Source organism: Carassius carassius, chromosome 49 (assembly GCF_963082965.1).
Source record: "Carassius carassius chromosome 49, fCarCar2.1, whole genome shotgun sequence".
Taxonomy (NCBI): Eukaryota; Metazoa; Chordata; class Actinopteri; order Cypriniformes; family Cyprinidae; genus Carassius; species Carassius carassius.
Window position 1 is genome coordinate 11,674,054 of NC_081803.1, and position 27,206 is coordinate 11,701,259.

The 27,206-nt window shown below is 38.1% G+C and overlaps 1 protein-coding gene across 7 annotated transcripts in view; it reads right to left on the minus strand.

The window, feature by feature from the left end:
• The window catches only part of LOC132132789 (autism susceptibility gene 2 protein homolog), a 361,078-nt gene that overhangs the window by 261,112 nt on the left and 72,760 nt on the right, over positions 1–27,206 (minus strand). For 5 of the 7 annotated variants that reach the window (XM_059545316.1, XM_059545319.1, XM_059545317.1 and 2 more), the window contains one exon: positions 20,227–20,448. In XM_059545316.1, coding sequence (XP_059401299.1) covers positions 20,227–20,448 — 222 coding nt within the window. Of the gene's footprint in view, positions 1–166; positions 347–20,226; positions 20,449–27,206 lie in introns of those variants that run through there. The other 2 variants (XM_059545318.1, XM_059545321.1) reach the window with 2 other exon arrangements.

The window sequence follows — 27,206 nt, forward strand, 5'->3', positions numbered from 1 at the left end:
TACCAGCATCACTGTTATCAACAGATCAATGGCAGGTTTAAGATTACAGGACCAGCATGACTCTGTCACACAGAGGGCTGTGAACCCTGTTAAACACCCGATCGAAGAGTGAACGAGGAAAAATTCAAGCTATGAAAAAAAAAAAAAGGAAACAGTACTGACTCACCTTCTCGTTATATTTGAACTTGACATAGAACCAGCTGGACTTGATCATTGTTTCGGCTGTTGGCCCAGAGCTTGTAGTGCACCTAGGGTCAGCAATACAGGTAAGATGAGTTGATCCAGTATCGGTGCAGAATGCAAGAGGATGGAGGTCTGAATGCAGTCGGTCTGCTCCTCCACAGCTCAATTCCTCTGTCTGCTTGTGTTTCTTTTCGTTCTGCTCTCTCACTCACTCTCTCTTGCTCGCTTTGCTTTCTGCTTGTGCTTCTCTCTCTCTCTCTCTCTCTCTCTCTCTCTCTCTCTCTCTCTCTCTCCCTCTCGTTGTGTTGGCAGGATGTCAGCCCAGCTCTTCAAATAAGCTTCAGCTGCGTTCATCAGCAATGGCACATGCCAGAGAGCCAGAGGATATGCAGTCTCTCGTTCCCCACTCTATGAGTCCCTCAATCTGTTTTCTTTCCTTTATGGTTTTATGACAGCTTGACAATCTTCTAAGAAAATATAAGGCCAAAAGTCTCTGACTGAAGAATGATTTTTTTTTTTACTCCGTTTTCTTTTTTTCTCTCAACCAGCCATATGATTTACACACTCTCATCTACCTTTTACCTTCTGGCATCTTCTGTCTATCTCTCTATGTCCTCTTTCAGCAATTATATTGCTATAACCATACAACATTGACTCTTTTCGATATATAATGTTCACTGACACCAAATGTATGAGCCTACAATGAAAATCTGGGATTCTAGCTCTAATTTAAACCAGCAAATACATAGATTTTGGACAACATTTTAGATTTTGAAAATGTGAAACATTTGAAACAAACAAGAAGTAAACTAAATAAGGAATATTTCAGATTCTGCACTATTTCTATACAACCAAATTTATGACTCTAACCATAAGGGTCAGATTTCCTTCCACACAAGATGCTCTTTGGATCACTCTCAAATCACATCAGGTTTGCCCAAACTTGTATATATATTTAACTGTCATTTGCTACATAAATGTGCATGATGTAATGCAAAAGGCACAGCTGCTGAGTCAGTTTGCGAGTGTGGATCTGTTTGGTTAATTTTTATCTGATGAACAACAGTGCATCAGGAGATCAGACAGCTAGTCAGAAATCTATCAATATGAATTGAGCTGACTGTATCCACTCTTCTATATGTAAATTATCTCTGTTATGACTGGCTAACCTCTTTGCAAGTGAAATACCACCCAGAGTGCATTGCCTTGATATGTAAACATGGGTGGTCATACGTTAACGTGCTCTGTCAACACATCAACATCATTGTGACATCAACACAACTAACAATTCTAAATGACACATTTATGCAGCTTAACTTTTACAGTCCAATCCACTTCAAACAAAGATAAACAAAACAAATCCAGACTGCAGGCTACTGTGCAATTTGTTGGAAAAATGTTACATTACTTCATCCATATCTATTTAGCAAATGACTTCATTTAATTATATATATAGAATGCCTATCCTGAAACAATCGTCAAACCCCACACAAAAAAACCTAACTACATTACCTACAAAACAATTAATCCAATCTGTTCTGTTTATTTGTGATTTTCACTGAAATATAAGTGAGCAGCACTAAAATATTTTCTAAGAAAGTACAGTTCGCACATCCTGTATAACATCCTGTATAACCCCCCCCCCACACACACACACACACCCACACACACGTACGTGATATAATAATTATGTTTTTCCAACAATGCATTCAACCCTAACACATGCCAACTGGAATCAACAGAATGAGCTAAATTTGGCAGATAACCATATCAATCTCACACATGCTGCCAAATCCACTATTACTGCATATAAAAAAGCCAATCAAACATGATTGGCATTTATTAACAACTCTCATAATGTTTTAATGAGTTACAATTTTCAGTAAAATCAACCTAGGAATGGATTACGAAAGAAACACGTGTCCAAACATTCAGTCCTAATAGTTAAATCAATTTCTAAACCAAATAAAATCGTTAAAACCCTAGCCTACCCATGAGCCAAGAACTAAAACAAAGTGGTCTGTTGGTGTGCACTGTGATTTTATTGTCCTGTCTATTTCCAAAATGAGGAAATAAGATGTGGAAAGGTCGTCTAGGGTCATCAACCGAAGATGTAGCGACAAACTGGGAGAAATTAACAGCAGATTTAGGACAAACACAAGCCCCAGGGCTGTTTAAGCTGTTGATCCATCCCATGTTGGGCACCCATCGCCACGGTAATATTTAGTGACAGGGCATGTGCATGCTCACATCCACCTTCAAACACACACACGCTCCACTTCACTGTGCACCCCGTGGATAAAACACAAAAAGACAGAGAAAATCAGTAAATAAATATGATTAGAGAGAGTTCTGGCACCCATTAGAAAGAGACACACAGGCCCCTGAGACTCAAGCAGAGAACGAGCGAGAAATAAACACAGCAAGGACAAAATAATTCAGAAGTGACTGTTGTGTACTAAGACTCTGGAAGCACTTAGGGCTGGGCGATATGTCTAACGGTGTGATCATGCGCACCTTTTCAGTAAATCCGGTTCCGTGATTACCGCTAAATCGCCATCACCTGCTTTCAAATGGAGCAGCATTTAACAGACAGAGCCGTAGATCACTGACAAACTACCGTATTTTCCGGACTATAATTCGCACTTTTTTTCATAGTTTGGCTGGTCCTGCGACTTATAGTCAGGTGCGACTTATAGTCAGGTGCGACTTATTTATCAAAATTTATTTGACATGAACCAAGAGAAATTAACCAAGAGGAAACATTACCTTCTCCAGCCACGAGATGGCGCTCTATTCTGCTCAGTGCTACTGTAGTCTACCACTGAAAACATAGAGTGCCCTCTCGCGGCTGTAGATGGTAATGTTTTCTCTCGGTTCTTGGTTCTAAATAAATCCGACTTATAGTCCAGTGCGACTTATATATGTTTTTTTCCTCATCATGACGTATTTCTGGACTGATGCGACTTATACTCAGGTGCAACTTATAGTCCGAAAAATACGGTACGCAATATCGCGTTCATTATCAAAGGCGATTCATCTGGGATAATGAACGCGATATTGCGTAGCTTGTCAGCGATCTACGGCTCTGTCTATTAAATGCTGCTCCATTTGAAAGCAGGTGATGGCGATTTAGCGGTAATCACGGAACCAGATTTACTGACTAGGTGCGCATGATCACATCGTTAGATATATCGCCCAGCCATAGAAGCACTCATCTTGTTAGCATGTTTATAAAATGATTGTCTTTTGTTCTGTCAACAGTTATTGTTGTCCTATTAAACAGCATAATTTATTAAAAAAAAATATCTAATGTAAGCTTGAAATCAGTGGCTGTGAGGAACTGCAACAAGCTAATGCTTTAAAATGGCCACGATAACTTTAAAAAAAGGTCATATTATATGGCTGTTTCTTGCTTTTCCAAAATTAGAGAATTTGATATATAACTGCAAAGACATGCCAACTGGTATACTAATGACAACTATGCTGATGTACAGAGGCAAGTTAATTATAACAGAGGATATATACATAATATTAATTATTAGTGGTATACTAATAAATGTTTATGTTGCTTCGCTGGCTGATACAGCAGTGGTCTTGAGCTTTATACTGACACATATTAGTATGAATGTAGCATCGTAAAAGCAATGTTTACATTTAAAATACCATTGCATAAATACCCTATTCACAAGATGCACAACTATTTTCAACATTTTTAATAAGAAATGTTTCTTGAGAGTCAAATCAGCCTATTAGAATGACTTCTGAAGGATCATGTGAAAATGTAGACTGGAGTAATGATGGCTGAAAATCCACATTTGCCATCACAAGAATTAATAACATTTCACAATGTATCAAAAAAGAAAACAGACATTTTATATTGTAAAAATATTTCCCAATATTACGGTTTTACTGTATTTTTTACAACATACAGTAAATGAAGTCTTGCTGAACAAATGAGACTTCTTTCAAAAACATATAACAATAATTAGCTTTTAGACCACTGATATAACTGGTGTTGTGTTAAGTTAACTGGTTAACTGCATGCAGAGGAAAGCGAAATGTTTCAAATTTTGCAAAACACACTGACGCATGCACCTCCATACAGCAATACACACATACTGCACAGTGTTGTTTGTGCTTCAGGGTAAACGCCTCAGGCTTGGTTGAGCAGCAGGAAGCCTCATCCTCAGCTGTGAGCTCACTGCCACAGCTCCAGGAGTCAACAGCTCTGGGTGGCTGTGAGAAACAGTCTGCCTGACCCCTGAGGCCCTGTACATGCTAACAGAACGACGGGCCATCCCACCGCAGCTCCCCTGGCACTCCTGAGTTACACCCCTACAGCCCCTCTAAATCTCTCAAATTCTCCACTTCACCAGATGCCAGACGCTGAGAGAGAACCACAGATAGAGACAGAGACGGACCTCCACTAAACTTCGACAAACACGTTGAGCACTTCATTCAATCTTTTAAGCTTTTACCGAAAGAAACAGTGTTTCAAATTAAACGGCCTACATAATCCAAATGAAAGGAAGAGAAAAGACAAAGACAGAAGCATGTCTCTGGAAAGCAGGGAAATATTACATGCTAAAGTTAAATATCAAAGCACAACCAATGTGCAATTTTATTTTGTGTAAATATGTGCAGTATGAATCTCACACTGCAGGACTGTGAGTCAATGACAGGTCCAGATATTTAGTATGCCATATATCTTATTATATATACAGTATATATATATATATATATATATATATATATATATATATATATATATATATATATATATATATATATATATATATATATATAATTTTTGCCTTTGATAACACACTACACTACTATCACTATTGTGAATGAGCACCAATTTGCCTCCGATCTGCCATTACTAAACTAAATTATGTCTTGTGTTGATTATTAAAACGACACTATGGGGTACTGAAGTGCCACAAAACAAACCTGTTTTCAGGAGTTTTTCTAAAAAAATGGACTATGATCGGCATAATGGTACTGTAGCTAACAACATGACAAACTAAATGGACTGTAATTTCATTCCCAGCACACTTGCTCTTGTCAAACTAAATACAGCCTCTACTTCGACTAAGGACTATATGACAGAAAAAAAGTGTTCACATATTTGGAAGATCTTGCCCCAGCATTAGTAGGGATATGTTGAGCACTGCTCTTAAGGCTGGTTCACACGGCAGGATAATTAGGCCGATTTTAGCCCCGATTCACCCCTTCCGACAATCTTAGGATGCTCCGATTATCGTAAAATAATCTGATCAGATATTCCTGCCGTGTGTGGTGTGTTAAGTCTGCTCTCCTCTGCTCGGAAGGACGTCGGGATCGCTCCGATCTCAAATCGGGGATATCCAACATGTTGGATTTATTTGGCCCGATTTCTTCTCGTGTGTGGTGTCCCCCGAGGACAAACGATCACGCAGCCTGTGGACTGTGGCGTGTAGCCAATCAGAAAGCGAGGTGACGAGGCAGCGAGGACGTACCGGGAAACAAAATCAAAACAGCCGGCAGCATGGTGCACCAGAAAGTCCGTGGAAACGAATATATGAACGTTTATTTAAACGGTTATTAATCTGTGTAGTACGTAACAACATTTCTATGAGATAAAACAACAACCATATCATCCATATCATGATGTACCAAGTATAGTCCATGCTCGCGTTGTCTCCACCTCTTTGACCATCGCCTTTTCTTGTTTTTCTTATGTTTTTTTCCCGTTAAAAACAAAGCACAAACTATGGCCACTGCATCCTCTTCGTCCGCCATGATTGTTTACTCTGAAGTCACGTTTGATCTCGAGGGATTTTGCGAAATTTCCCGTCTGACCTGGGAATGCTCGGGAGTCAAATCGGTTCGTGTGTGATGTGTTGATTTTGCCGTGTGGCTGCACACCACACACTGTACGAGCAAAACTGTTAGACCTGTGAATTTTTATCGCCGTGTGTGGGGTCTCTCAGGTTTGGAAAATCGTCCGACAATTTTAAAATCATCCCGTGTGAACCAGGCTTTAGAGAGGTTAGGCAAACGTTTGTCAGCTGTTAGGGACACACAATGGGTTTAATGTACTGTGTGCTTTATGAACAGTGACAGGTCTGCGTGTGGAGCTCATTTCTGCTCTCCAGGCAGTGGGAGACTTGGATAGAGATAAGAACGCCCTAGAGAGACAGAGATGAGGGAAAAATTCCACCATCCAATGACTTTCAGACGTAGGGGCAACTGCCAAACCCTCTCCACAGATCGCGCTCTTCATTTGTCCTAACAAGAAACGGGACTCCACGGCCCAGGCTTCGCACGCACACCTCCCGCCCTCTGCTACAGCCCAGCTCCTGAGTCTTTAGCGGGCGAGGGATCAGATGAAAGAGAGGAAAGGGAGATAAACGAGTGTAATTGCTGGCAGATGACGAGAAGAACAATGGAGCAGAGTGTAAAGTGTTGAGGACCTGAAACAGAAGAGGTATGAGGCTGCATGTTTGCCACAAATCTCGAAAAACTACACACACAACTCAGTTCCTATGGGCCACAAAAACAAACATGTATAAATAAACATGTATACAAAATATAATTTGAAAATGTAAATATATTTTACATATATAGAGTTTATATATATATTTTTTTTTTTACATATTTATTGGTTTATATACACACACACACACACACACACACATATACACATGTATATATATATATTAATGTTTGGATCAGCCATTTTGATTTAGTCTTTTGATTTAACTCCAAAAAAAATAAAATAAAATAATAATAATAATATATATATCTATATCTATATCTATATATATCTATATATCTATATATATATCTATATATCTATATATATATATATATATATATATATCTATATATATCTATATATATATATATATATATATATATATATATACACACACACACACATTTTTTTTATAGTGTTTTTTGGAGTTAAATCAAAAGAGTCTTTATGAATGATCCAAACATTTTATACTATCATGTTTATGTGTCACTCAAGAGGACAAAACTGGGTTATGACAAACAAACACAGACAAATATTTCTCGAGGCATTTACAACAGTGATGCAAATAACAGTACAATAACAGCAATCCACACTGACATGTCATTGACAATCTTCATATTCCACACTGGATTGCAAATCCCTCACAAATTGTGTTCTACTATTTTTATTTTATATAAACCAATTAAACAAGATTAAATTTTTAACACCAAGTGAATTGTCTGTCAGTGCAGCCCAAAGAGCAATAATAACAGCCGCCCTGAGAGTGTCGAAGGAGCCAAAAGGCAAAGAAAACTCCAGTCAACCAAAACCACACAGCTCTTACAGTGCATCGACCCGGGCCACAATTCTGGTCTGTCCGCATATTATGAGATTTGGTTGCCAGGGGTGAGCGCAAACCGATACATCTGAAGTCCAAAACTAGCTGAAGGGAGAGAAAGGGACTTGCTGTGCTGAGTGGCCAAACCCAAGACAATATTTATAGATTCTGCAGGAAAGTGCTGCAAAAGGAAGAAGTCCATTTTAACGGCGTTGGCGAGATATGGTCGGGCTAGTTTGTTTGGCGTGCTTGCATTGGCTCTGAATGGATGTTCAGTTTAGCAAATGAGTCCGTACCGAGAATTAAAATTAAAGTGTTAAGAAAATGAATGTTATAAAATTCTAAATAAATGTTACATGATCTTTGCCAATCATTCTAATATATGAATGTTTTCATAACAACATAAGCCGCTTAAAATTATTAAAGTAACCAACGTTACTGATATTCAAAATGGTAAGCAAGTGCCGGTTTGTTTACAATTCGTATATCTGCGTTTATCTCTTATATCTTTGTTTCGGTTTCTTCTTTTGAATGGTGAATATATATTATTGATAGCTGCTGATATGGACAGCTCGTTCCTCTCACGTGTTAGTCTGCTGTCGGCTGTAGTCTGTGCGGTGTGTTCAAGTGCAGCTTTTTGGTCCGACACGAGGTGACAACACCATCGGCTTTCGTCGCTGCTAGTTCTTTGAAATCGGATTGGTCTGTCCAGGCTTTTAAAAACATTACATTAACATTGCACTTGCATGCACATGCAAACTACAATTTTACACTGCACACTAAACTTCATCAGTGAAACTAATACAGAATACTGTAATTGTAATTGGTTTCTATATAAATATATACAGAAAAAAATACAAAAATACCTTAATAATTACTTTAATCAAGAAAAAATTTAATAATCCCAAGCAAAACTCTATAGGTGGTTGGTAGGGTGTTCCTATACAGTTGAAAAAGTGTTCTGATTGGTTTTATAAGATTGATATGTGGTTGCTATGATGTTTTGCATGATTGCTAAGTCGTCAAGAGAGCCCATTCTCAAGTCTCTATGATAACCTGGTCTCACAAATCTAAGGGAATTTTAATTTTTTTTGTCTTTGTTGTTGTTGTTTTTTGTACGCCAGACTGAAGTTTTACAAGTATAATACTTAGGATTTTTATCCGCAAAAGTGTTTTTACACAGCTGAAAATGCTGCTTTTTTTAAAAACACACTTTTGTGGTACAGTGTAGCTAGACCCATTGTGAAAGGATTGTTCCTCCAAGCATTATTTTTCCTAGTAATATTGCTCCAGTCCAGAGATGAAATGATCTCAATGAAATCAATTGAAACAACAACAACAAAACACGCTAGTCTCAGGAAATAATGGTTTGGTGGACACAGATCCTTAGAGTTAGTGTGTACAACAATAACAGGCAACACTAAATAACTAATAGAAAAATCAATCAAGCAATCAAAAACACTGCTAAATAACACAGCACGCCAAATATTTCTTTTAACACAAATTCATTTTGCAGGAAGTAAAATCATTGGCTGCTGCATTAAAAACACCATACTTCTGAGACACAGAGTGCATGTCATTACAATAGACCTTAACAATTTGCAATCACTGCAAAACAGCCAGAGTAGGGCTGGCCTCTATCACAGAGCGATCGATGCGGACCTGTGAACTACATGTGCTGCACTGACATGGTGAATGCTTCAGGGAGTGATAGGAAGATGGAGGAAGGGGGGAAAGAGCAGGGAGGGTTGCTGTGGGGGAGAGAGGTGCTGAAAAGGTTGAGAGGTGAGGAGAAAGAAAGGTCTCTCTAGTGTCTATATGATACAAGCCCGATCGCCCAAATATAAATACAGTAAATAAACCAGATTCACACACAGACACTATACACCCTGCTGTCAGGCTGTCTGTCTTATTAAGGCACTTAATAAGACAGGGAAGTCGTGGCCTAATGGTTAGAGTGTTGGACTTGCAATCCAATGGTTGTGAGTTTCGAGTCTCGGGCCGGCAGGAATTGTAGGTGGGGGGAGTAAAAGTACAGCACTCTCTCCACCTTCAATACCACAACTTAGGTGCCTTTGAGCAAGGCACTGAACCCCCAACAGCTCCCCGGGCGCCGCAGCACTGCTCCAGGTGTGTGTTCACTGCTGTGTGTGTGCACTTTGGATGGGTTATACGCAGAGCACGAATTCCGAGTATGGGCCACCATACTTGGCTGTATGTCACATCACTTTCACTTTCACTTTTGACATGTGCATTGTTAAGCTGTAGGAGAGAGTCTGTCTCTTGGGAAAGAATAAGACACGGATATACACTGCTTTCCACACTCAACAAAACATCAGTGTTTATGACAGACACCAATCAATTTGCAGAGCTGACTAAAACCAATTTTTAAATACTTTTTTTTTACTATGTACGTATCCTGCTCTTCTCTGAGGTCAAAAGCAGGCAATCATTTCAGAGAGAGACTACAGCTGCACCTTGCCTTCAAAGACAATGAACACTAAGAAAGAGAGAGGGGGAGAAGGCAGAAAAGGGAGTGCAATGATGGAAAATAAGATGAGGTGAGAGAAAGAAGTGAAAAGAACTGAAGTGAGAAAGGGTACAACAACAAAAAATACGTCTAAAAAGCCTAAATAACACAATTGAAGTCATTTTTCACTCAGGACACCAGAGGGTGCTAAAGCATCAGCTTTCTGTTTTATCATACATCTGTCAGCTCAATATACCTGCTACTCTAATTGAGTTCAGCAGGAGGTCAACGTGGAAGTACTAAACATCTCTTTGGAGATGTTTCCGTCCTTTCTGTCAACAGAACACTCAAGTTAATAAAGTTATTTACACCTCTATCTCTGGCTCTCAATTTTAGCTTCTCTCTCTCTGTGTGTGTGTGTGTGTGTGTGTGCTCTTGTTTTTGTGACATATCAGAACTCAACTCTGTATAATAACATGGGTATGACACAGGTATTACGAGGAGAGGGTGACTTATGAGGACAAAACCCATGTCCCCATTTTTCAAAACGCTTATAAATCATACAGAATGAGTTTTTTTGAGAAAGTAAAAATGTGTGTGTGTGTGTGTGTTTGTTTGTTCGTGTGTGTCTGCACATTGTGTTAATGGGTGCATTTCTTTGTTACCACCTGCTGTGTTCTTTGCATTCTCAATTTAAGAGCAATTTTGGCAGTAAAACAGACCATTCCATACAGATCGCAGAAACATTTGATAGTGAGACAGCATCGTAAACACATTTGTGAAAGTTACTGACCAGCAGGAAAAAAAAGATTTACACAAAAATGTAAAAGAAAATAATTCAGAATCGATTGTGTTGCCTGGGGGTGGCTATAGGCAGCAAGTGTGCGGAGAGAGATTAACACATGCTCTCCTCAAACTATCTTCAACAATATTCTTCCATAGACACATGATACAGCCTCTGCACTTCCAAAAAACATATTTACAAGTATTTACATATTCATAATGACTTTCTATAGTGTATTGTGAAATTTTATGCAGTTAAATATTAAATATATAAAATTATAAAATTCCTATGCACTGTTCAACAGTGTGTTTATCTCTGAAACTAGAACCATGTGTGAATGTATGCATGTTATCTATGTAGTCTGTGTGTGGGTTTAAGGTAGGGTAGGTGATTTCAGAGAGGCTAGAAAAGCGATTTATCTTTAAAAGCCCAAGATCCTATCCTTCCTGCAAATCACTTACCAAAGCCACACCTCCTCCAAAACTCATGAACGTATACAGACCAGAGGCTAACCAGCGACACAATGAGAGGGTGAACGCAACGCTGTCAGATTAGGTTGTCTCATTCACCTGTGAGAAAACATTACTGTACAAAGCGCATAATATTACAATAACGCTTTCCTTAAAATTATAAGCAAACATCTCCCACAGGGTTATTTATAATTCTATTAACTTAATTTATGACATCTGTGTTTTTGTCACACATCTGACAAACTGTTTGTTCACTAATGAGCATTCGTAATGCTACAGGCTGAAGGCATTTAGCAGCAATCAGACAAGCATTTAACTGTTCTGTTCACCGCTGACAGATTTTCTAGACTTGGCAGTCGTGTGTAAACTTCATTTGAACTCCCAAAAGAAAGAGTTATACAACTAAGGCAAGAGTTCATACATCAGTAATTGTATTAATTTGTTCTAATAATGGGCAAGAAACAAGTAAAACTAAAATAAAACAAAGCATTAAGTATTCTGTCCATTTCCAATCAGAATACATCTACAAATTTTACCTCCCCGTTTACAAATAATAAGAAAATAGTAGCTCTCACTAACATCACTAAAGCCCTTTTCACACTGCGGGTAAAGTGTTCCAGCAATTGTTCCCGGGTCGCTAGATTTTGCACTTTCACACTGCCAGTGATTACCCGGGATATGTGCGTGCTTTCACACACAACCCGTAAAGATCCCGTAACCACACGTGACATCAGGGCGAAAACGTTATGCATGTTATACTTTCACTGAAGCTAGCGAAAGCTAGGAAAGTGAGGAACTAACTGATCTCTGCTTCATACAGTTTGCACATATTTTTTTGTCGCGAACATCTTCCTTCAAAACAGCCGTTAAAAGACTCGCGCGATAACGTGCGTCATCACTTTGACACAGCATTAGATCTGGCTTTTGTTCACACAGCGCTCGTCCCGGGTTGAACCCGGCAATGTTACTAGGTCCCCGACCCGGGCCAATCCCGGAATCAATCCCGGGACGTGTTTGCTTTCACACAGAATGCGACCCGGCAATTTGCCGGGTCCGACGTGCAGTGTGAAAGGGGCTTAACAAACTTAGAATTATTTTGACAGGAAAAGTGCTGTCCTACACCTAAATTCCTGCTAAATTCTGATTGGTCCACAATAAGACAATCAAACTAATTAATAAGCATTAAAAATGTGATGTATTAACATATCATGATAACAACAGTAACAATAATAATAATAATTGTTGCTGTTGGAGTTACCCACTGGACTGCTCTCTGAGTAACTTCATTTTTAAGGGGAGACCAGATTTATAACCGGTCCCAGCTGAACAAAAGACAGACAGGGAGGCAAAGAGATGACTGTGGCTCAGTGGTGGTCGTGTAGCTATAATTTGATTTTATTTATTAAATTCAATTCACTTTATGTCCAATTTGTTGAGTAATATCAGAACACACCCAGATCATTCATTCACTCTATCCATCCAAACAGAAACACACAGACTATATTTCCACCAACACAGTGTCTTTAGTACCTCTAAATTCAGCTGTACTTATATAGGCCCTGGTGAGAGCTTGCTTGCTTATTCATCCAGAATAGACACAGCTAAAGCTGCTCTTCAATGCTGAGTGGAAACCAGTTTTTCTTGTCATAGGCCAGTTGCTCTTATTGTACATGATGTCAGGATTTTGGTGTTGAGAGCTGTTCCTCGATCATCGCTAGAGCAGAATATCTCCCGGGAGGTATTCAAAACGAGCACAGAAAGGGCCTGAACCTATGAACGGCTTCCCTGCAGGAGGCTCTGTATTCAATACTGACTGGAATTTATGTTTCTCTGTGTGCTGTGTACTCGACATGAAATATCACCCCATCTGTTCTTACCATAAAAGCCTTCTCTCTTTCCACTACCTCCTTTTTCATTCAGATTTTGCCCAGCAAGTTTCAACATCTCCTCTCTCTGCTCACACTTTCCCATTCCCTCAAAGAACCCCTGCAGGGTTACTTGATCAATAGTGTCTTTACAGGTTCACTAGGTGCCAAACACCTCCTGGTTCTTTCACAGATCCACCTGAGGGTGATGCAACTTTTCTTATGATTTCAAACATAACCTTAGTTTTGAAGATAACGTTTTTTTTTAGAAAAGTAGTTTCGTTAAGCTTGGTATTAAAGTTTAAGTTCCACCCAGAATGTTACATCATATCCTTACAAGACACAAAGACTACAAATCACAGCAATACCATAGAAGAACCAACCAATTTTTTACTTTTTTTGAAATTTTATGAACTTTTTGTGGACTGGGTGTTAAAAGTTCTTCATGAAACCATCAATAAAGAGTGTGGTTAGGATATGGTGTAACAGTCAAGTCCTAGCTTGCTTATTCAGACACATGATAGATCAGTCCTTATTGAATATACCCACATGATTACTCTGTGGTGTCTGATGGCCACTGAGAGAGAAATGATTAAATGTTTATGTTATCAAGAAGAATGAGTTGTGACTGAAGAGGACGTGTTTTCTTGACTGCGTGTAAAATAATAGTAAAGGAAACTGTGATAAGTTCTACTACTTTCCACAGTACTCGCAAAATGGAGTTAAAGAGCTATGAAATATACTGTCAGGTTTAAAAATATTTTAATTATTTATATTTTTGGTGAATTATTCCTGTAGGCAGTGTTTTATGTTCACCAGGGTGTTGAGCAATGCCTGGGTTTCCATAAGAAGACTACTGTACACAAATCTATACAAATGTGATGCTGGCATCTAAACCACTGGCCTTCAATTCCAGTCCAGATGTACAACCACTGATCCATTCAGAGCTAAATTCCATCTCGATGAGCTGATCAACAACCTCACTCTGGAAACCTTGGCCAGACCAGTGGAAAAAGAAACACAAGATCCACAAACTTCTGTACCAGCTTCTCTGCTGAAGTTTCTAAAATAAAAAAAAAATAAAAATGGAATGGAATGCTGGGGAAACGTTTGGTTAGCAAATATGCTAAAATATGGGAAGTACAAGAGAATTGATCAGAAGAAAGGTCATGAGGTGCTTATAGGCCTTGTTTAACATTTTAGACACAAACATCTACGAATGACAGCTAAAACCATTTCTATGTATCTTAAAGCTGTTTGCTGGAACATCTATCTATCTATCTATCTATCTATCTATCTATCTATCTATCTATCTATCTATCTATCTATCTATCTATCTATCTATCTATCTTTGAGTACTGTATTTAACTTGGTTCCTGTAAAATTATTACATCTGAATATATCTTTTAAATAAATAAAAAACCTAAACCCTGGGTTGTCAACGTTCTAAACCTCTCTTTAACCCTAGGGAATGGTTTCATACTTGTAATTTAGAAAATTAGTACTACTTTTGTATTGTACTGAATTATAGCGAATTGTAGTACCAAGATATTATTGTTAATACTGGCAAAATTATGAGCAGAGCGAAACTTGAAGCAAGATATCCTTGGATTCTGTTTACCAGGGTTAAGAATGACCCAAGGTCAACTATTTCAAACGTGAATGGCACTTAATGATATTACTCACGTCTTAGAGCTGAACATAGTTGTACTATGACTGGTTGAACAGTTCTCCTGACTGGCTAAAAAGGATGTAGCTCAACAAATTATTATTATTATTAATCTTATTTTTTGTCTGTGTGTATCAAAACATAAAAAAATGTATACAATCAACACATTTTGACAGTTCTGATTTTATACTTGTCTCAGTTTAGCAGTTCATTAAGAGAAGTGGAGGAAGTAAATTTAAGGTTATACGATAAAAACCACAGGAAGTTTATATTTGGCAAAAGTTCACATTTTTACAAATTTACATTTACATTTTGCTTCATGTAACTAAACAAGACGGTTGATTAGGGATCTTACATTGTTCTAATTAAAAACAGTGTGTGCATCTGTGTGTAACTCTTCTTGAAGGGCCATTAGTTTTTGATTTCAGCTAAATGGGTTGGTTTGATTGACATGCAGTTTTAACATTGCTGCTCTTCAAGTGCTGTAGTGAGGTGCAATTAATACTGGATACACAAGCCGTCTGACTGACAGCAACTGTCCGAGGTATTACAACCCAGAAAGGTAAACTGTTTAATTTCAGCATATGGACTGCCCACCCTGAACTTGACAGACAGCCGGCAGCCAGGGTGTCTATTATCCTGTCTTTAGCCCAGTCACCTCTGCAACAATGCTTAACAAGCTTGTCTGCGAGGTTAACGCTTCACCCAATCCTGTCAAGCCGAGACGTTGTAATACATGGTGAGCGGAAAAAGAGCTAATTCCATCCCTTCCAAACAGGGAGAGAGAGATGAGCAAGGGGGAGAAATTACAACCGCACTGTGATAGGGGGACATCATGGCCTAGTCTTGTCAAACAACATTAAGACTCAGAGGAAAAGGAAGCGCTTGGGGCTGACGGTAAGTAGCATTACCATTACATTAGAACCATTATTACTGAATTTGTATAAGAGTAACTGTCACACAAAGGCAACATTAGGACAAATTTCTTTGCCAGAAATAAAGAAAACAAAGACAAGAGTTTTAAGTGACTCATAAAAGGTGTTGCTTAAATTCAAATGGGCCAGGGGCAAAATATCTGGGTGCCAGATGACAATAAAGACTGGAGTAATGTCTGCAAAAAATTCAGTTTTTCCATCACAAAAATTTACAGTATATATTTTTATAGCTTTGCCATGACATTTTGAAATATCTAAAAATATAAATCAGTTACTTCAAATTGTAATAATACTCCATAATATTACCGTTTTTGCTGTATTTTTATATATACGTACATACATATGCACTTTTTCTTTCCACAGGACCCAGTGTAAAAAAATCCCTGCCTGATAATAATAATACTACCACTTTAGTGCATTCAGTTCTGGAGCTAGCATTTATCAGGTGTGTGTCTGTGTGTGTCGCTGAGTCACACTTTGTCCTTGTGTTCTCTGATGGAGGCATAAGTGAAGCTGCTGCAAACCTGAGAGCACAAGAAAGAGTAGAAGAGGGAAAAGAGTTGGAGAGAGTTTCCATGTGTGCCTTAGAGATGCTTGTGGGTTAGAGTGGGCTCTATAACTGACATGAATGAACAACCACGCATATAAACATGGTCCAAAATTAACACCCACCAAGTAAAGACTGGCTTTGCTGAATAAATAAAATCGGTCACTGCCAGCTGGCTGGGCACTTTCTTAGGAACCACAACATCATAAATGGTTTTATGCAATAACAAAAATCTGTCTCTCTGTCTGATGCAGCTGATGTTAAGTGGCCACACAAACTGTACATGGAATGAAAAAAGTACAGTATATAATAAAACATAAGATAACACAACAACGTAATATAATGTATAATAGTTTCATGTCCATACACAAATACTTACAACTAATAAACCTTTTCAATCCAGGTGTCTCAAAATGTAATCTTGGCCTATATACAGCCTCCTGCAGAAACTGACACTAAGCAAGCCACTGACCACTCACAAATCTGTGTAAATAAGAGGACACACTGATTAGGAAAATACCGGCCCTGTGTCCTCTTCGGCAGTGTCACACTGTGTACATTTCTCACATAAACGACTGAACACAGCTCCCAGCGGCAAGGCCAGAGAATGTGTGCTTGTTTCTGGCCAGATGGGCCTCTCAGCATGCTACTTCTGTACCACACACACACACGTGTGAGTGTGTGTGTGCGTGTGTGTGAAATTTATATAAATATTATAACAAAAAAAAGAAATAGCCTGTAAGTCAACTTTAACTCCAGTATATGAAGTATAGTTATGGTTTCCTTAGAAATATCCAGTGTGTTTCCCTGCCTACACCCCACTGACAGACACTGGCACAGCCTCCAGCATTCCCGCAACCCTACGTAGGACAAGCAGTTTGTAAAATGAATGGATGGATAATCATGTTTTCCTGGCCATGTGAGATATGAGTGCTCCTCTGGATCCTTCCCCAGGGTTGCCTGCCAGATTCCCCGATTTTCTAAATCAGTGCTCTTCACACAATCACTGTAGTGGACAGCTGTTCAGGGCTCAGGAGAGGGTAGCCAGGGGTTCTGGAGCCAAGACTGTGAACAATATTTTGTGTGACAGTGTTATAAAGGTGAGTCAGAGCTGTCAGCGGAGTCAACTCAGCAGGAAACATTGAGACCCATCTGCTGGAACTGAATCCCACATACAGACAAACACAACTGTGAAAAGACTCTCGTTCACACAAACATATACACACAGGCAGAAAATCCAAGATGGGCTCCTAGGCTTAGGGGAAAACACTAAGGAAAATCAGTTTTAAACTATAAACCATAACAAAATAGAGTAAAACATAGAACTGAATTTACTGTATTTTTTATCTTATTTATTATTAAAAAAAAAAGTAGTGTGTTTACATACATGCATACATACATAAGCAATGTTTGACACATGCCCTAGATGTCAAACTCAAACCTGTGCAGCACAAAATACACACACAACTAGGCAGAAAAGAAGGTCAAAGGAGAAAGAGGATGAAACAATGAAGAAAGTGAATTGAATCCCCCACTATCTAGCGTAGCTCAAGTTTATGGCCATTGGCTTGGTCTTTGATAAAAGCTTAAAGTGTCCTAGCCATCACTTCCTTCAGACTGCTCCATGAGAGATGGATTTGTCTGCCCTTAATTCAGCCATTGGCAGAATACACATGATAAATGAGAAAGCTGTGCAATTTCTCGTTCTCTCTCTTCCTTTCTAACAAGGACAAATGGTACCTGTACCCTTCCTGTCTGCAGCTTCCATCTATGGGAAAAGTGTGTATGCCTTTGAGCATGTGTTTAAAGAAATATTTCACCCCCCCAAAAAGAAACTGTCATTATTTACTTACCCTCACATGGTTCCAAACCTGTATCACTGAAAGTTTTGAAGAATGTACTATCCACATCCTATTACAATGAATTGGGAAGCTTCAAAAAGGATGCAAATGCACCATTATGGTATAATAACAGCTGTCAATATAAGTCTCCTGAAGTCATACTGTAGCATTGTTTGACTTAAATTCAGGTCAACATCTTGAAAAATCATGACTTCAGACCTAGCTCTCCTTGGAGCATGAGTGAATGAATCATTCTTTTGAGCCTTATTCTTTCAATAAATCAGTTAGATGAATCAATTCAATGCAGATGTTCACAACATGGATTGTCAGTGGATTCGCATTTTCCCGTCCAGCGCCACATCATTTAATTAGCAAATGCATTTGCGCCCATTTGTGCGCAGAGGGGCGTGCTGGTCTAAAAAAGACGTGTGTTCAGGTGCATTGCTATTTTAAGGAGCTGAAAATAGACTGCACCATAGACCAGCTCAAACCTGGTCTAAAGTCTAAAGTCAAAGGCGCAATATTTTTGTGTTATTTAAAAAGCGCATGGTAGAAAATGCGCCTCTGGGCGGGTCCACAGTGTGCGTTGACTTTGCTTATTACACACAGGGATGCACATCACACAAACATGCCAAATATTAAAAACAAAAGGATTACAGTGTAAAATAATATTATTGTGTAGGCTACATAAATATACAAATGTAATGATGGATAGTCATTACGTGTATTAGAATTAGGCTACCTATTTGCAATTCAGCCTATTACTACTTATAATGATGAATGAAATTGGCTAATTAATTGAACAATCGTGCCAATACACACACATATATATTAACTGACTCATCGCGCTGAGCTTTGGTGGATTCTTGCTTGTCCCGTAGATGATGTGCTCGCGCGCTTTAACTTTGCACACGAGCAGATCGGTTTCTTTGTTTGAGAATCGTTCAGCTTTTCCGCCAACAAATTCCGCCATGTAAATAGCGATCCGCCATGGTGGGAGCGCATCTCGCTCTTAAAGGGAATGGGAGATGACACTCTGGTTGGTTTATTGAATGTTACGCTCATTACTTAATAAGAGAATAGGGACAACCCATTCCAAAAATGTCCCCTGGCGCATGGACCGTTTTTCTGTCGTTAAAATAGCAAAAGTGGATTTGAACTCGCCCTGAGTGAACCTGCGCCGTACACTTTACACTCTTCGTTTAGATCGTTAAAATAGGGCCCATACTATCATGTGTTCATATCTCATCTTTTCTTGTCTTAACCAGCATTTAAATCCATCTTGTAGATTCCTTTGTGTAAACATGCTATAAATACTCATTACCAAAACAAGAGGATGTCATAATTGCACACAAACACAAAGAGCAATAGTGCAACACCTCGCAGCAACAATAACAAGAGTGACTTTTCAACATAAAAAAAAGTTCCCAGAAAAAAACATCCTCTTCTCATTCATCCTTAATGACTGAATTAATCAGCAGTGTGTTTTCGCATCTAATCTTAGAGGACACAATCTTTATTATACTCTCTCTCCCCCCACTTTAGCACTTTTTGTAAATCAGTCCACATTTTTGTCATTGTGTAATGCCGGAAAGACCCAACAAACCACCAGCCTGCCTGTAAAACCTGGTGTCATATTAAATACCTCTGATTAGATCAGTAATACATTTTAGGCTGCTACATAGATGGCTAATGAACATCTGCAATTACTTGATTCAAATGAGCTCCGCCTTAATGAAGTCAGATTGTCACACCTTTTCTGTTGTTCAGTCATTGTCAGTGAAGACAGACATACGCAGCTTTGAGAAATTAGCATGACTTTCGTTTTACATCACCTCAATACACAATCTAATCATGATTTATTTTGTAAGGAAATTCACAAAAACACATACAAAGAAGTGTCTCGATTAAGTAAATTGTAATTAGATGCAAATGGAAAACATAAAAGTTGAAGTTGAAGCACTAAATTGACTAACTGAAAATAAAAACAAAAGCTGTTTTTGAACAGCTTTACTCAACCATGTGCTAAAGCTCATGCACAGGATTGTGGAAAATCTTTAAGAAACTAATCAACCAAATACAAGGCCTATTATGTTTGAAAAGATAAAGTTGGACTCACAGGTCTGTGTTTCTTCTGCAGGTGTTTCTTCTTCTTGCTGTGTGTATGGGCCAGGCGAGGGTTGTTCTCCTGGTCAGAGTGGTGGTGCTGGTGGTTGCTGTGGTTGAGTCGGCCCTTGTGTAGGTCCAAACTCAACCCGTTCGGCACTTGGCCGGGCTTCTTCTTCCGCAGCGGTCCTGCCTGGTTCTGTCTCCGCTCATGGGGCTTCAGGGTCATGTCCTTCTGCCAGAAAAAAATAATAATAAAACATTTTGACACATGCAGTCAAACCTGAATCTCTTTCTTTTCATTATACATTTTATTGTGAGAAATTTGTTACTGTACAGAGAGAAAAAAAATCAATGATTATAATATTTTATCAAAATGTAAGAACCTCTAAGCCTCTAAAATGACTTTTCTGAATACAGACTTAACTAACGCTCAGAACGAAGACCAAAATTCTTGTAATGTCTTATAATAATGTACACTTCTCAAGATCCAATCAAATCTCAATAAATAAAATCAAGCCTTTCTCAGACAGCATTTCCCACTATACACTACCATTTGAAGTTTGGGCTCAGTAAGATTTATACATTTTATACATTTATTTAGCAAGGACACATTCAATTGATCAAAAGTGACAGTAAAATATTTTTTAAGACTTTAATTTCAAATAAACACTGATCTTTTTAACTTTATTCATCAAAACTGAAACATTATGCATCACAAAGGGGAAATCGTGGGCTAGTAATGAATCGTGGCTATTGGTTAGAGAGTTTGACACCTAACCCTAGGGTTGTGGGTTCGAGTCTCGGGCCAGCATAAATGGCTGCCCACTGCTCCGGGTGTGTGTTCGCGGTGTGTGTGTGTGTTCACTTTGGATGGGTTAAATGCAGAACACGAAATTTGAGTATGGGTCACCATACTTGGCTGAATGTCACTTCACTTCACAACTGTTTTCAACACTGAAAATAATGAGAACTGTTTCTTGAGCGTCAAATTGGCATATTAAAATGATTTCTGAAGGATCATGTGACACTGAAGACTGAAATAATGGCTGACTGAAAATTCTGTTTTGCCATCACAGTAAGAAATTACATTTAAAAATATACTGCAACAGAAAACAGTTATTTTAAATTGTAATAAAATACAAACATGTGACCAACCCTAAACTTTTGAACAATAGCGTATATTCATTTTTACTCTAAAATATGTAATATTATGGTAATGAGGGTTATGTAAATGACATGTAGTTTAATGTCATTAAGGACCAATAATAAACAGCATGAAGACCATTCGTGTTACAAGCTGAATGTATTGTGTACGAAAACACATTACACAACCTATGCAGTACACACTTCAGTAGGCGTATTCTTGTCATCCTCCTGCAAACATTGTTCTGCCAAGCTGCAAAATAAAATAATCTTTACCCCACAGAAAAACAAGCATTTTGATAAAAGGAGTCTCAAATACAGCAGAGGAAGCAGAGGAGCAGTACTCCGGTCTGTCAGAACTTTCTCATCCACACAGGACTCGAGACAGGAAGATCAATATTCAATATGACAAAGCTTGTCTCTGCAGGGGAGCTGTGTATCTTCACATATCTCTGCTTACAGAACCAATCAATTACATTATTATACTCCAGCTACGGAGAGATAGATACTTCCCGTGCCAAAAACAGCACAATAAAGGAAGGAAAAAGTGAGACATTAGACACAGTTTAGAGTAGGAGCGAATACTAGAAACAGCACAGTGATTCAGAATATTTAATACTTGATGAAAATAAAAGAATATACTTAAAGAATACATTAAAAATGTATTCCATGTCAACAAAAACATTAAGCACAACTGTCTCCAACATGGATAATACTAATGGCTGTTTCTTGAGCACCAAATCAGCATATTACGATGATTTCTGAAGGATCGTGTGACACTGAAGACCGCAAGAATGGCTGCTTAAAATTAAGCTTGGCCATCACAGGAATAAATTACATTTAAAAATATATCAAAATAGAAAATTATTTTAAATAGTTTCTACTTTAAATGATTTTCCTACTAAAACTGGAGTGTGCTATAGGAACATTTTTGAGGGATGAAGCAAATTAATCCTTGAATCTTTTTGAATTGATTCACTGAAGCTGACAGATTGGAGTGATTCACAAAAATAAATAATCATAAATTCTTTTGCTACTGTAGTTTAAACATCTCTGCTTTAACAATTTCATACATAACTTACAACTTTAGGTATCTCAAAACTAATCTAATGTCACACTCTCCAGCAATCTCAATGGCAAAATAAACTGCATTACAACCTTTGTCCAAAAACACAAGAAGGAACAGACCAGCTACAAAATGATGGGCAGCAAACTGCTGTTTTTGCAGTCAGCCAGTGTTTTCATGTATCTGATGCAAACTGTATGTTGAAAAAGACCTTCTTCTCTGCAAGTGTCTGTCTGTCTGTCTGTGTGTGTGTGTGTCTGTGTGTGTGTGTGTGTGGGTGTGTGTGTGTGTGTGTGTGTGTGTGTGTGTGTGTGTGTGTTTGAGAGGAGATACACCATCAGCCCTCATGCGCCTGCGGATCATCATTTATCATGTTAAACTTATGTACCAAATCAGATTACATGCTTCAGAGACATTACATGTTTAATAGCCTTGTTCTTGTACTTGAAGTCAGAAACATCAAAAGAACTCTCAGCTGAGCAGACAGCATGTTAGGACTGCAAGATATGACAGGCTGATAACCAGCCATCAGCTCTTCAGCTCTGATAGAGCACTCCGGGTATCTGTGCTGAGGGACAACCTCTATTCATGCCGTATCTCTCTATTCAGCCATCAGAATCATTCAGACTCCAAAAAATCAAGCTGTAGTTGACGAGAAGCTCCTCATAAACGACATTGAGACGAGGATGAGGATATGTTCAGACATTATACTTGCTATATTTGAAAGGAAGCAATATGTAGGCATGGAATACTCAAATGAATAGACAAAACAGTGTATCCCACAATGCATTTGGCCACTTTCAATGTGATAAATGCCTGCCAAACTGCCAAAAGTTAAGATATCACTCATAATTGCAGTAAAAATACAACAAAATTAAAAATGAAAATTACTTTCAAATTTTTAAACACACAGTTTGAAAATACACATTAAGAATTACACTAACCTTTGCACTTTTTTATTGCACGTTTATTGAACTAATGGATCATGTGACAACAATGTAACATAACACAATTTAACTGTTAAAATTGCTGTTTTAACTGGTATATGAGATATTTAAAATTAGTATGCAGTTGACAGTATATTCTGAATGGAATATTCAGTATATTTTTCTGACAGAAAAGCGCATGAGATTATTGAGGATATGGAAAGTGAGTTTGTCAAGTATACAGAGCGTGAACTTGAATGGCTTTTCCACAGCAATCACTTCCATGATCACTAGCACTCGAGTGTGTGCTGAATTACAGCCAAGGTGGGTCTGGGACACATGATTAAATGGATGGGCCTGATTCCATGAGCTTTTCTTCAGCAGGAACCACAATGATCTTTCGACAACATGGCAAACTTCATTAATCCATCTGTGAGCACATCTGGCCTGAATGTGCATCTCTCAGTGTGAATTAAGTACAACAACATGTGATGCTGAAAGAAGAAACAGAAGTTCACTCTGGGAAAACATCTGACGATAAATTGGGTTTGCTCATCTATACTTGTCTAGTTTATTCTTGGGGGGAAAAAAACTAAAAACCTACTTTTTTGTAAAGACCTGGACTTCTTACTAGAAGTAAGAAAAGAGAAGCCTTTTTTATTTTTTTCTTTCTGCACATTTTATTTATCTGTCTTCCTTTGCCTGTAGCATTCTTATCATACAGCACATACAGATAGGACAAAAGGTTTATCATTCTAAGATTCAGAATGAGTGCAAAAAACTTCAAATAAAGAAAAAAACCTGCTTTTAACCTTCTGCTATGTTAAAACAAAAGCTTCCATTTCAGAGAAAACTTGTTTTTGTTATTTTTGTTTTATTTGTATATTTTTTTGCCATTTCCCAAGAGATTTAGCGAGGTAAACTCTGGATACAAGAACATCTACCCACAAATACACATAACACAAACTCCCAAGAGTTCACTTTGCTGCCTTGCTTTCTAGTAGTTCTTCTTTTGCTGTGGGGACTTAAAACACCTCCGTACTCTCTCACAGACATCCCTCAAAGGCAGCAGCTTTCAAGTGCAAAGTAGGTTTTTACAGTCTACATGGGTTTTATCTTTCATCTGCTTCACCGTGAAAATGTAATGATGTCTGAACAGACATTCCCATTCAGATTTATCAGCCAAGCAGATTCTGAATCCAACTTTTTGGATACAAAATTAAATAAAACTAACAAAAATAAAATCAATTTAGAGTTGTACACTCTGAACAACATGTTTGTCCTCCTGATTCATTAGTGACACATACGAGGGCTGTGCTCACTATCCTACGATGCAGTGGATGCTGACGAGGCAAACAGGAAAACTCCCACTCCCTTTACCAAGCAGCAAATGAGAGAGACAGAAAGAGAACAGCATGGGAGACCTGCACTTCGATCCCATTCCGTGATTACACCCCTGTTCTACAGCAGAGCCACTCCAGGGATCAGTTCCCATGCCATGCATAACTACACAGGCTTTTGTAAGACGGAGAGAGATTCTGTCCATTGCCTTTGTTTTATTACTCTTATCTGTGGCCTCGAGGGAAGATATTATTTCTTTAGCCAAAAAAGAAATACAGAAAAAACTCCACTAACAGGAAAGCACACAACATAAAGTGTTGCTTTGAGACGGCACTAGAAGCAATAGGCTTTTGTGACCAAGCAAAATTACCGATTTAGAAAATATAACACAGCAATTTAGTTCCATTCCAAAGATGGATGGAAGAAGTGAAGTAGATGAAAAGAGAGGCGAGGGGACCTGTGCCCTCCACATGAGTGGGTAAACACCACACATCCATCTGTCTTCTCACTGAGTCAGGCTCTACACTGCTTGTTTTTCAGGGAAAAAATAAATAAATATTCTAGTGTAAAATGGTGTAAGATAGGAGTAAAGGCACGTTCACAACAAGAACTATAGCTATAAAGATAACAATAATGAAAACTACATTAGCATCTAGGGGTGCACGATAAATATCGGCCGATAGTTAATGTGCATCTCGTCAGTAAAGCCGGTTCTCTAATCAGTGGTAAATTCCATCAGGTGCGTGATTTCACATAGAGTACCATTACTACACAGAGCCGTTGTTAACTGACAAGCTGCACAAATCCATGCTGAATGTGGATTAATTATTAATGTGCATTATCGGCCAATATTTATCGTGCACCCCTTTCAGCATCCACACCAAGGTGCAGTAGCGTTCTGTTTTTATAAGCATGCACTACAGTTTAGTCATCTGCTTTTTTAAATGCTCAAGCTCTTTAAAGCAGGATGAATTCAGATGTTTTTGAATGCTGTCAATTTTTTTATCATTCATCAGTTGGGGAAAAAACATGCCAATGATATAAATAAATAAGAAAATACACACACACACACACACTCTAACACACATATTAGTGCATGCCAATTAATGAAAAAAATTATTTATGGCACATTTTTTCAGAAATTAATCGCAAATCATTTTTTTAAATATACTTGAAATATTATATATTAAAATACTACTATATTCAATCTTAAAATTACTGTGGAAACAACAGACAGTATATTTTGTACAATTTTTTGACATCTTTTTTATGACTGAAGGCGAGTATCACAGATACCAATAATACTGATGTTTTTATAAATATAAATAAATATTTAAATTAAATATAAATAAATATTATAAATATATATTTTTTCCTAATATTTAATCGTTGACTATAGCCATTCAACATTATAAAGCTATCAATTGTAACATTTATTAGACTTAAAAAATAACAACTTCTAATTTAAGTGAACTTAAAACAATCTTCACATAATATCATATTTAGCTACCTGTGCCCTTCAGCAAGTAGAAAATATACAGAAACTGAATAACGTTATCAAACACTAAGTTCTAAATAAAATATAGATGAATCTTTAAAGTTACAAAAGTTATTGATTCCCTCTTTTTGTCTTTTGTTCTTTGATTATCAGACATCACAGCATTCTGGGTTATTAGGTTATTTTGACTGATGCTGCTGCTGAACATGACGCAGATCTGACACACATCGTAACTCTTTACCTTTTCTGACCCACTTCAGCTCTTAGAATCTCTACTAATGAGCTGATGAATTGAATCAGTTTTGAAAACCACTGAATTTCGAAGACATGTTCTTAAATTTGTCTCATATATAACAAATACTTGCATGCATGCACAATTTTAAGGCAACTTTAATCACCTTTTTGGTAACTTCATGACTTAACTGATGACATAACTGCGACTTTGCATTCTCTTGGTTTCTTTTGCACTTTAATATATGAAACGATATACAGCGCGTGTTTGTGCGTGCATTTGAAGAGCAAATCCTATGAGTAGGGCTGAGTAAAAAAATAGATTTTTCGATTAATCGTTTTTAAAAAAGTGGTCGATTCAAAATCGATTCTCAAAGGTCATGAATCGATTTTTTCCCATATTTATTTCCGCAGACATTGAACGTAAGATTAGTGTTAATCTAATTACAAATCTTCTCCACTAGATGTCACCCTCTTATGTGCCTTGAGCGATGTTACCAACGAACCTGTCATTCATTCCTTCAACATAGGCTACATTTGTGAACGCACATTTTCTGCAATGTCGCGCGTCAGGTCATGCTCCCGTTCGCGTCCAGACTGCATCTTGCGTCCGCGAGTCCGCTATGGACTGCTAGGCAGGCATGATGTAAACATCGCCATCGGAGACTATGTACCGAGGCTCTGAACAAACGAACGCGCGGACAGGTGCGCATGGTCAGTAGTCTTCAAAAGCACAATTGCACATGTTCAGGCAGTGTGAAGAAGCCCATTGCCAATCGAACCAA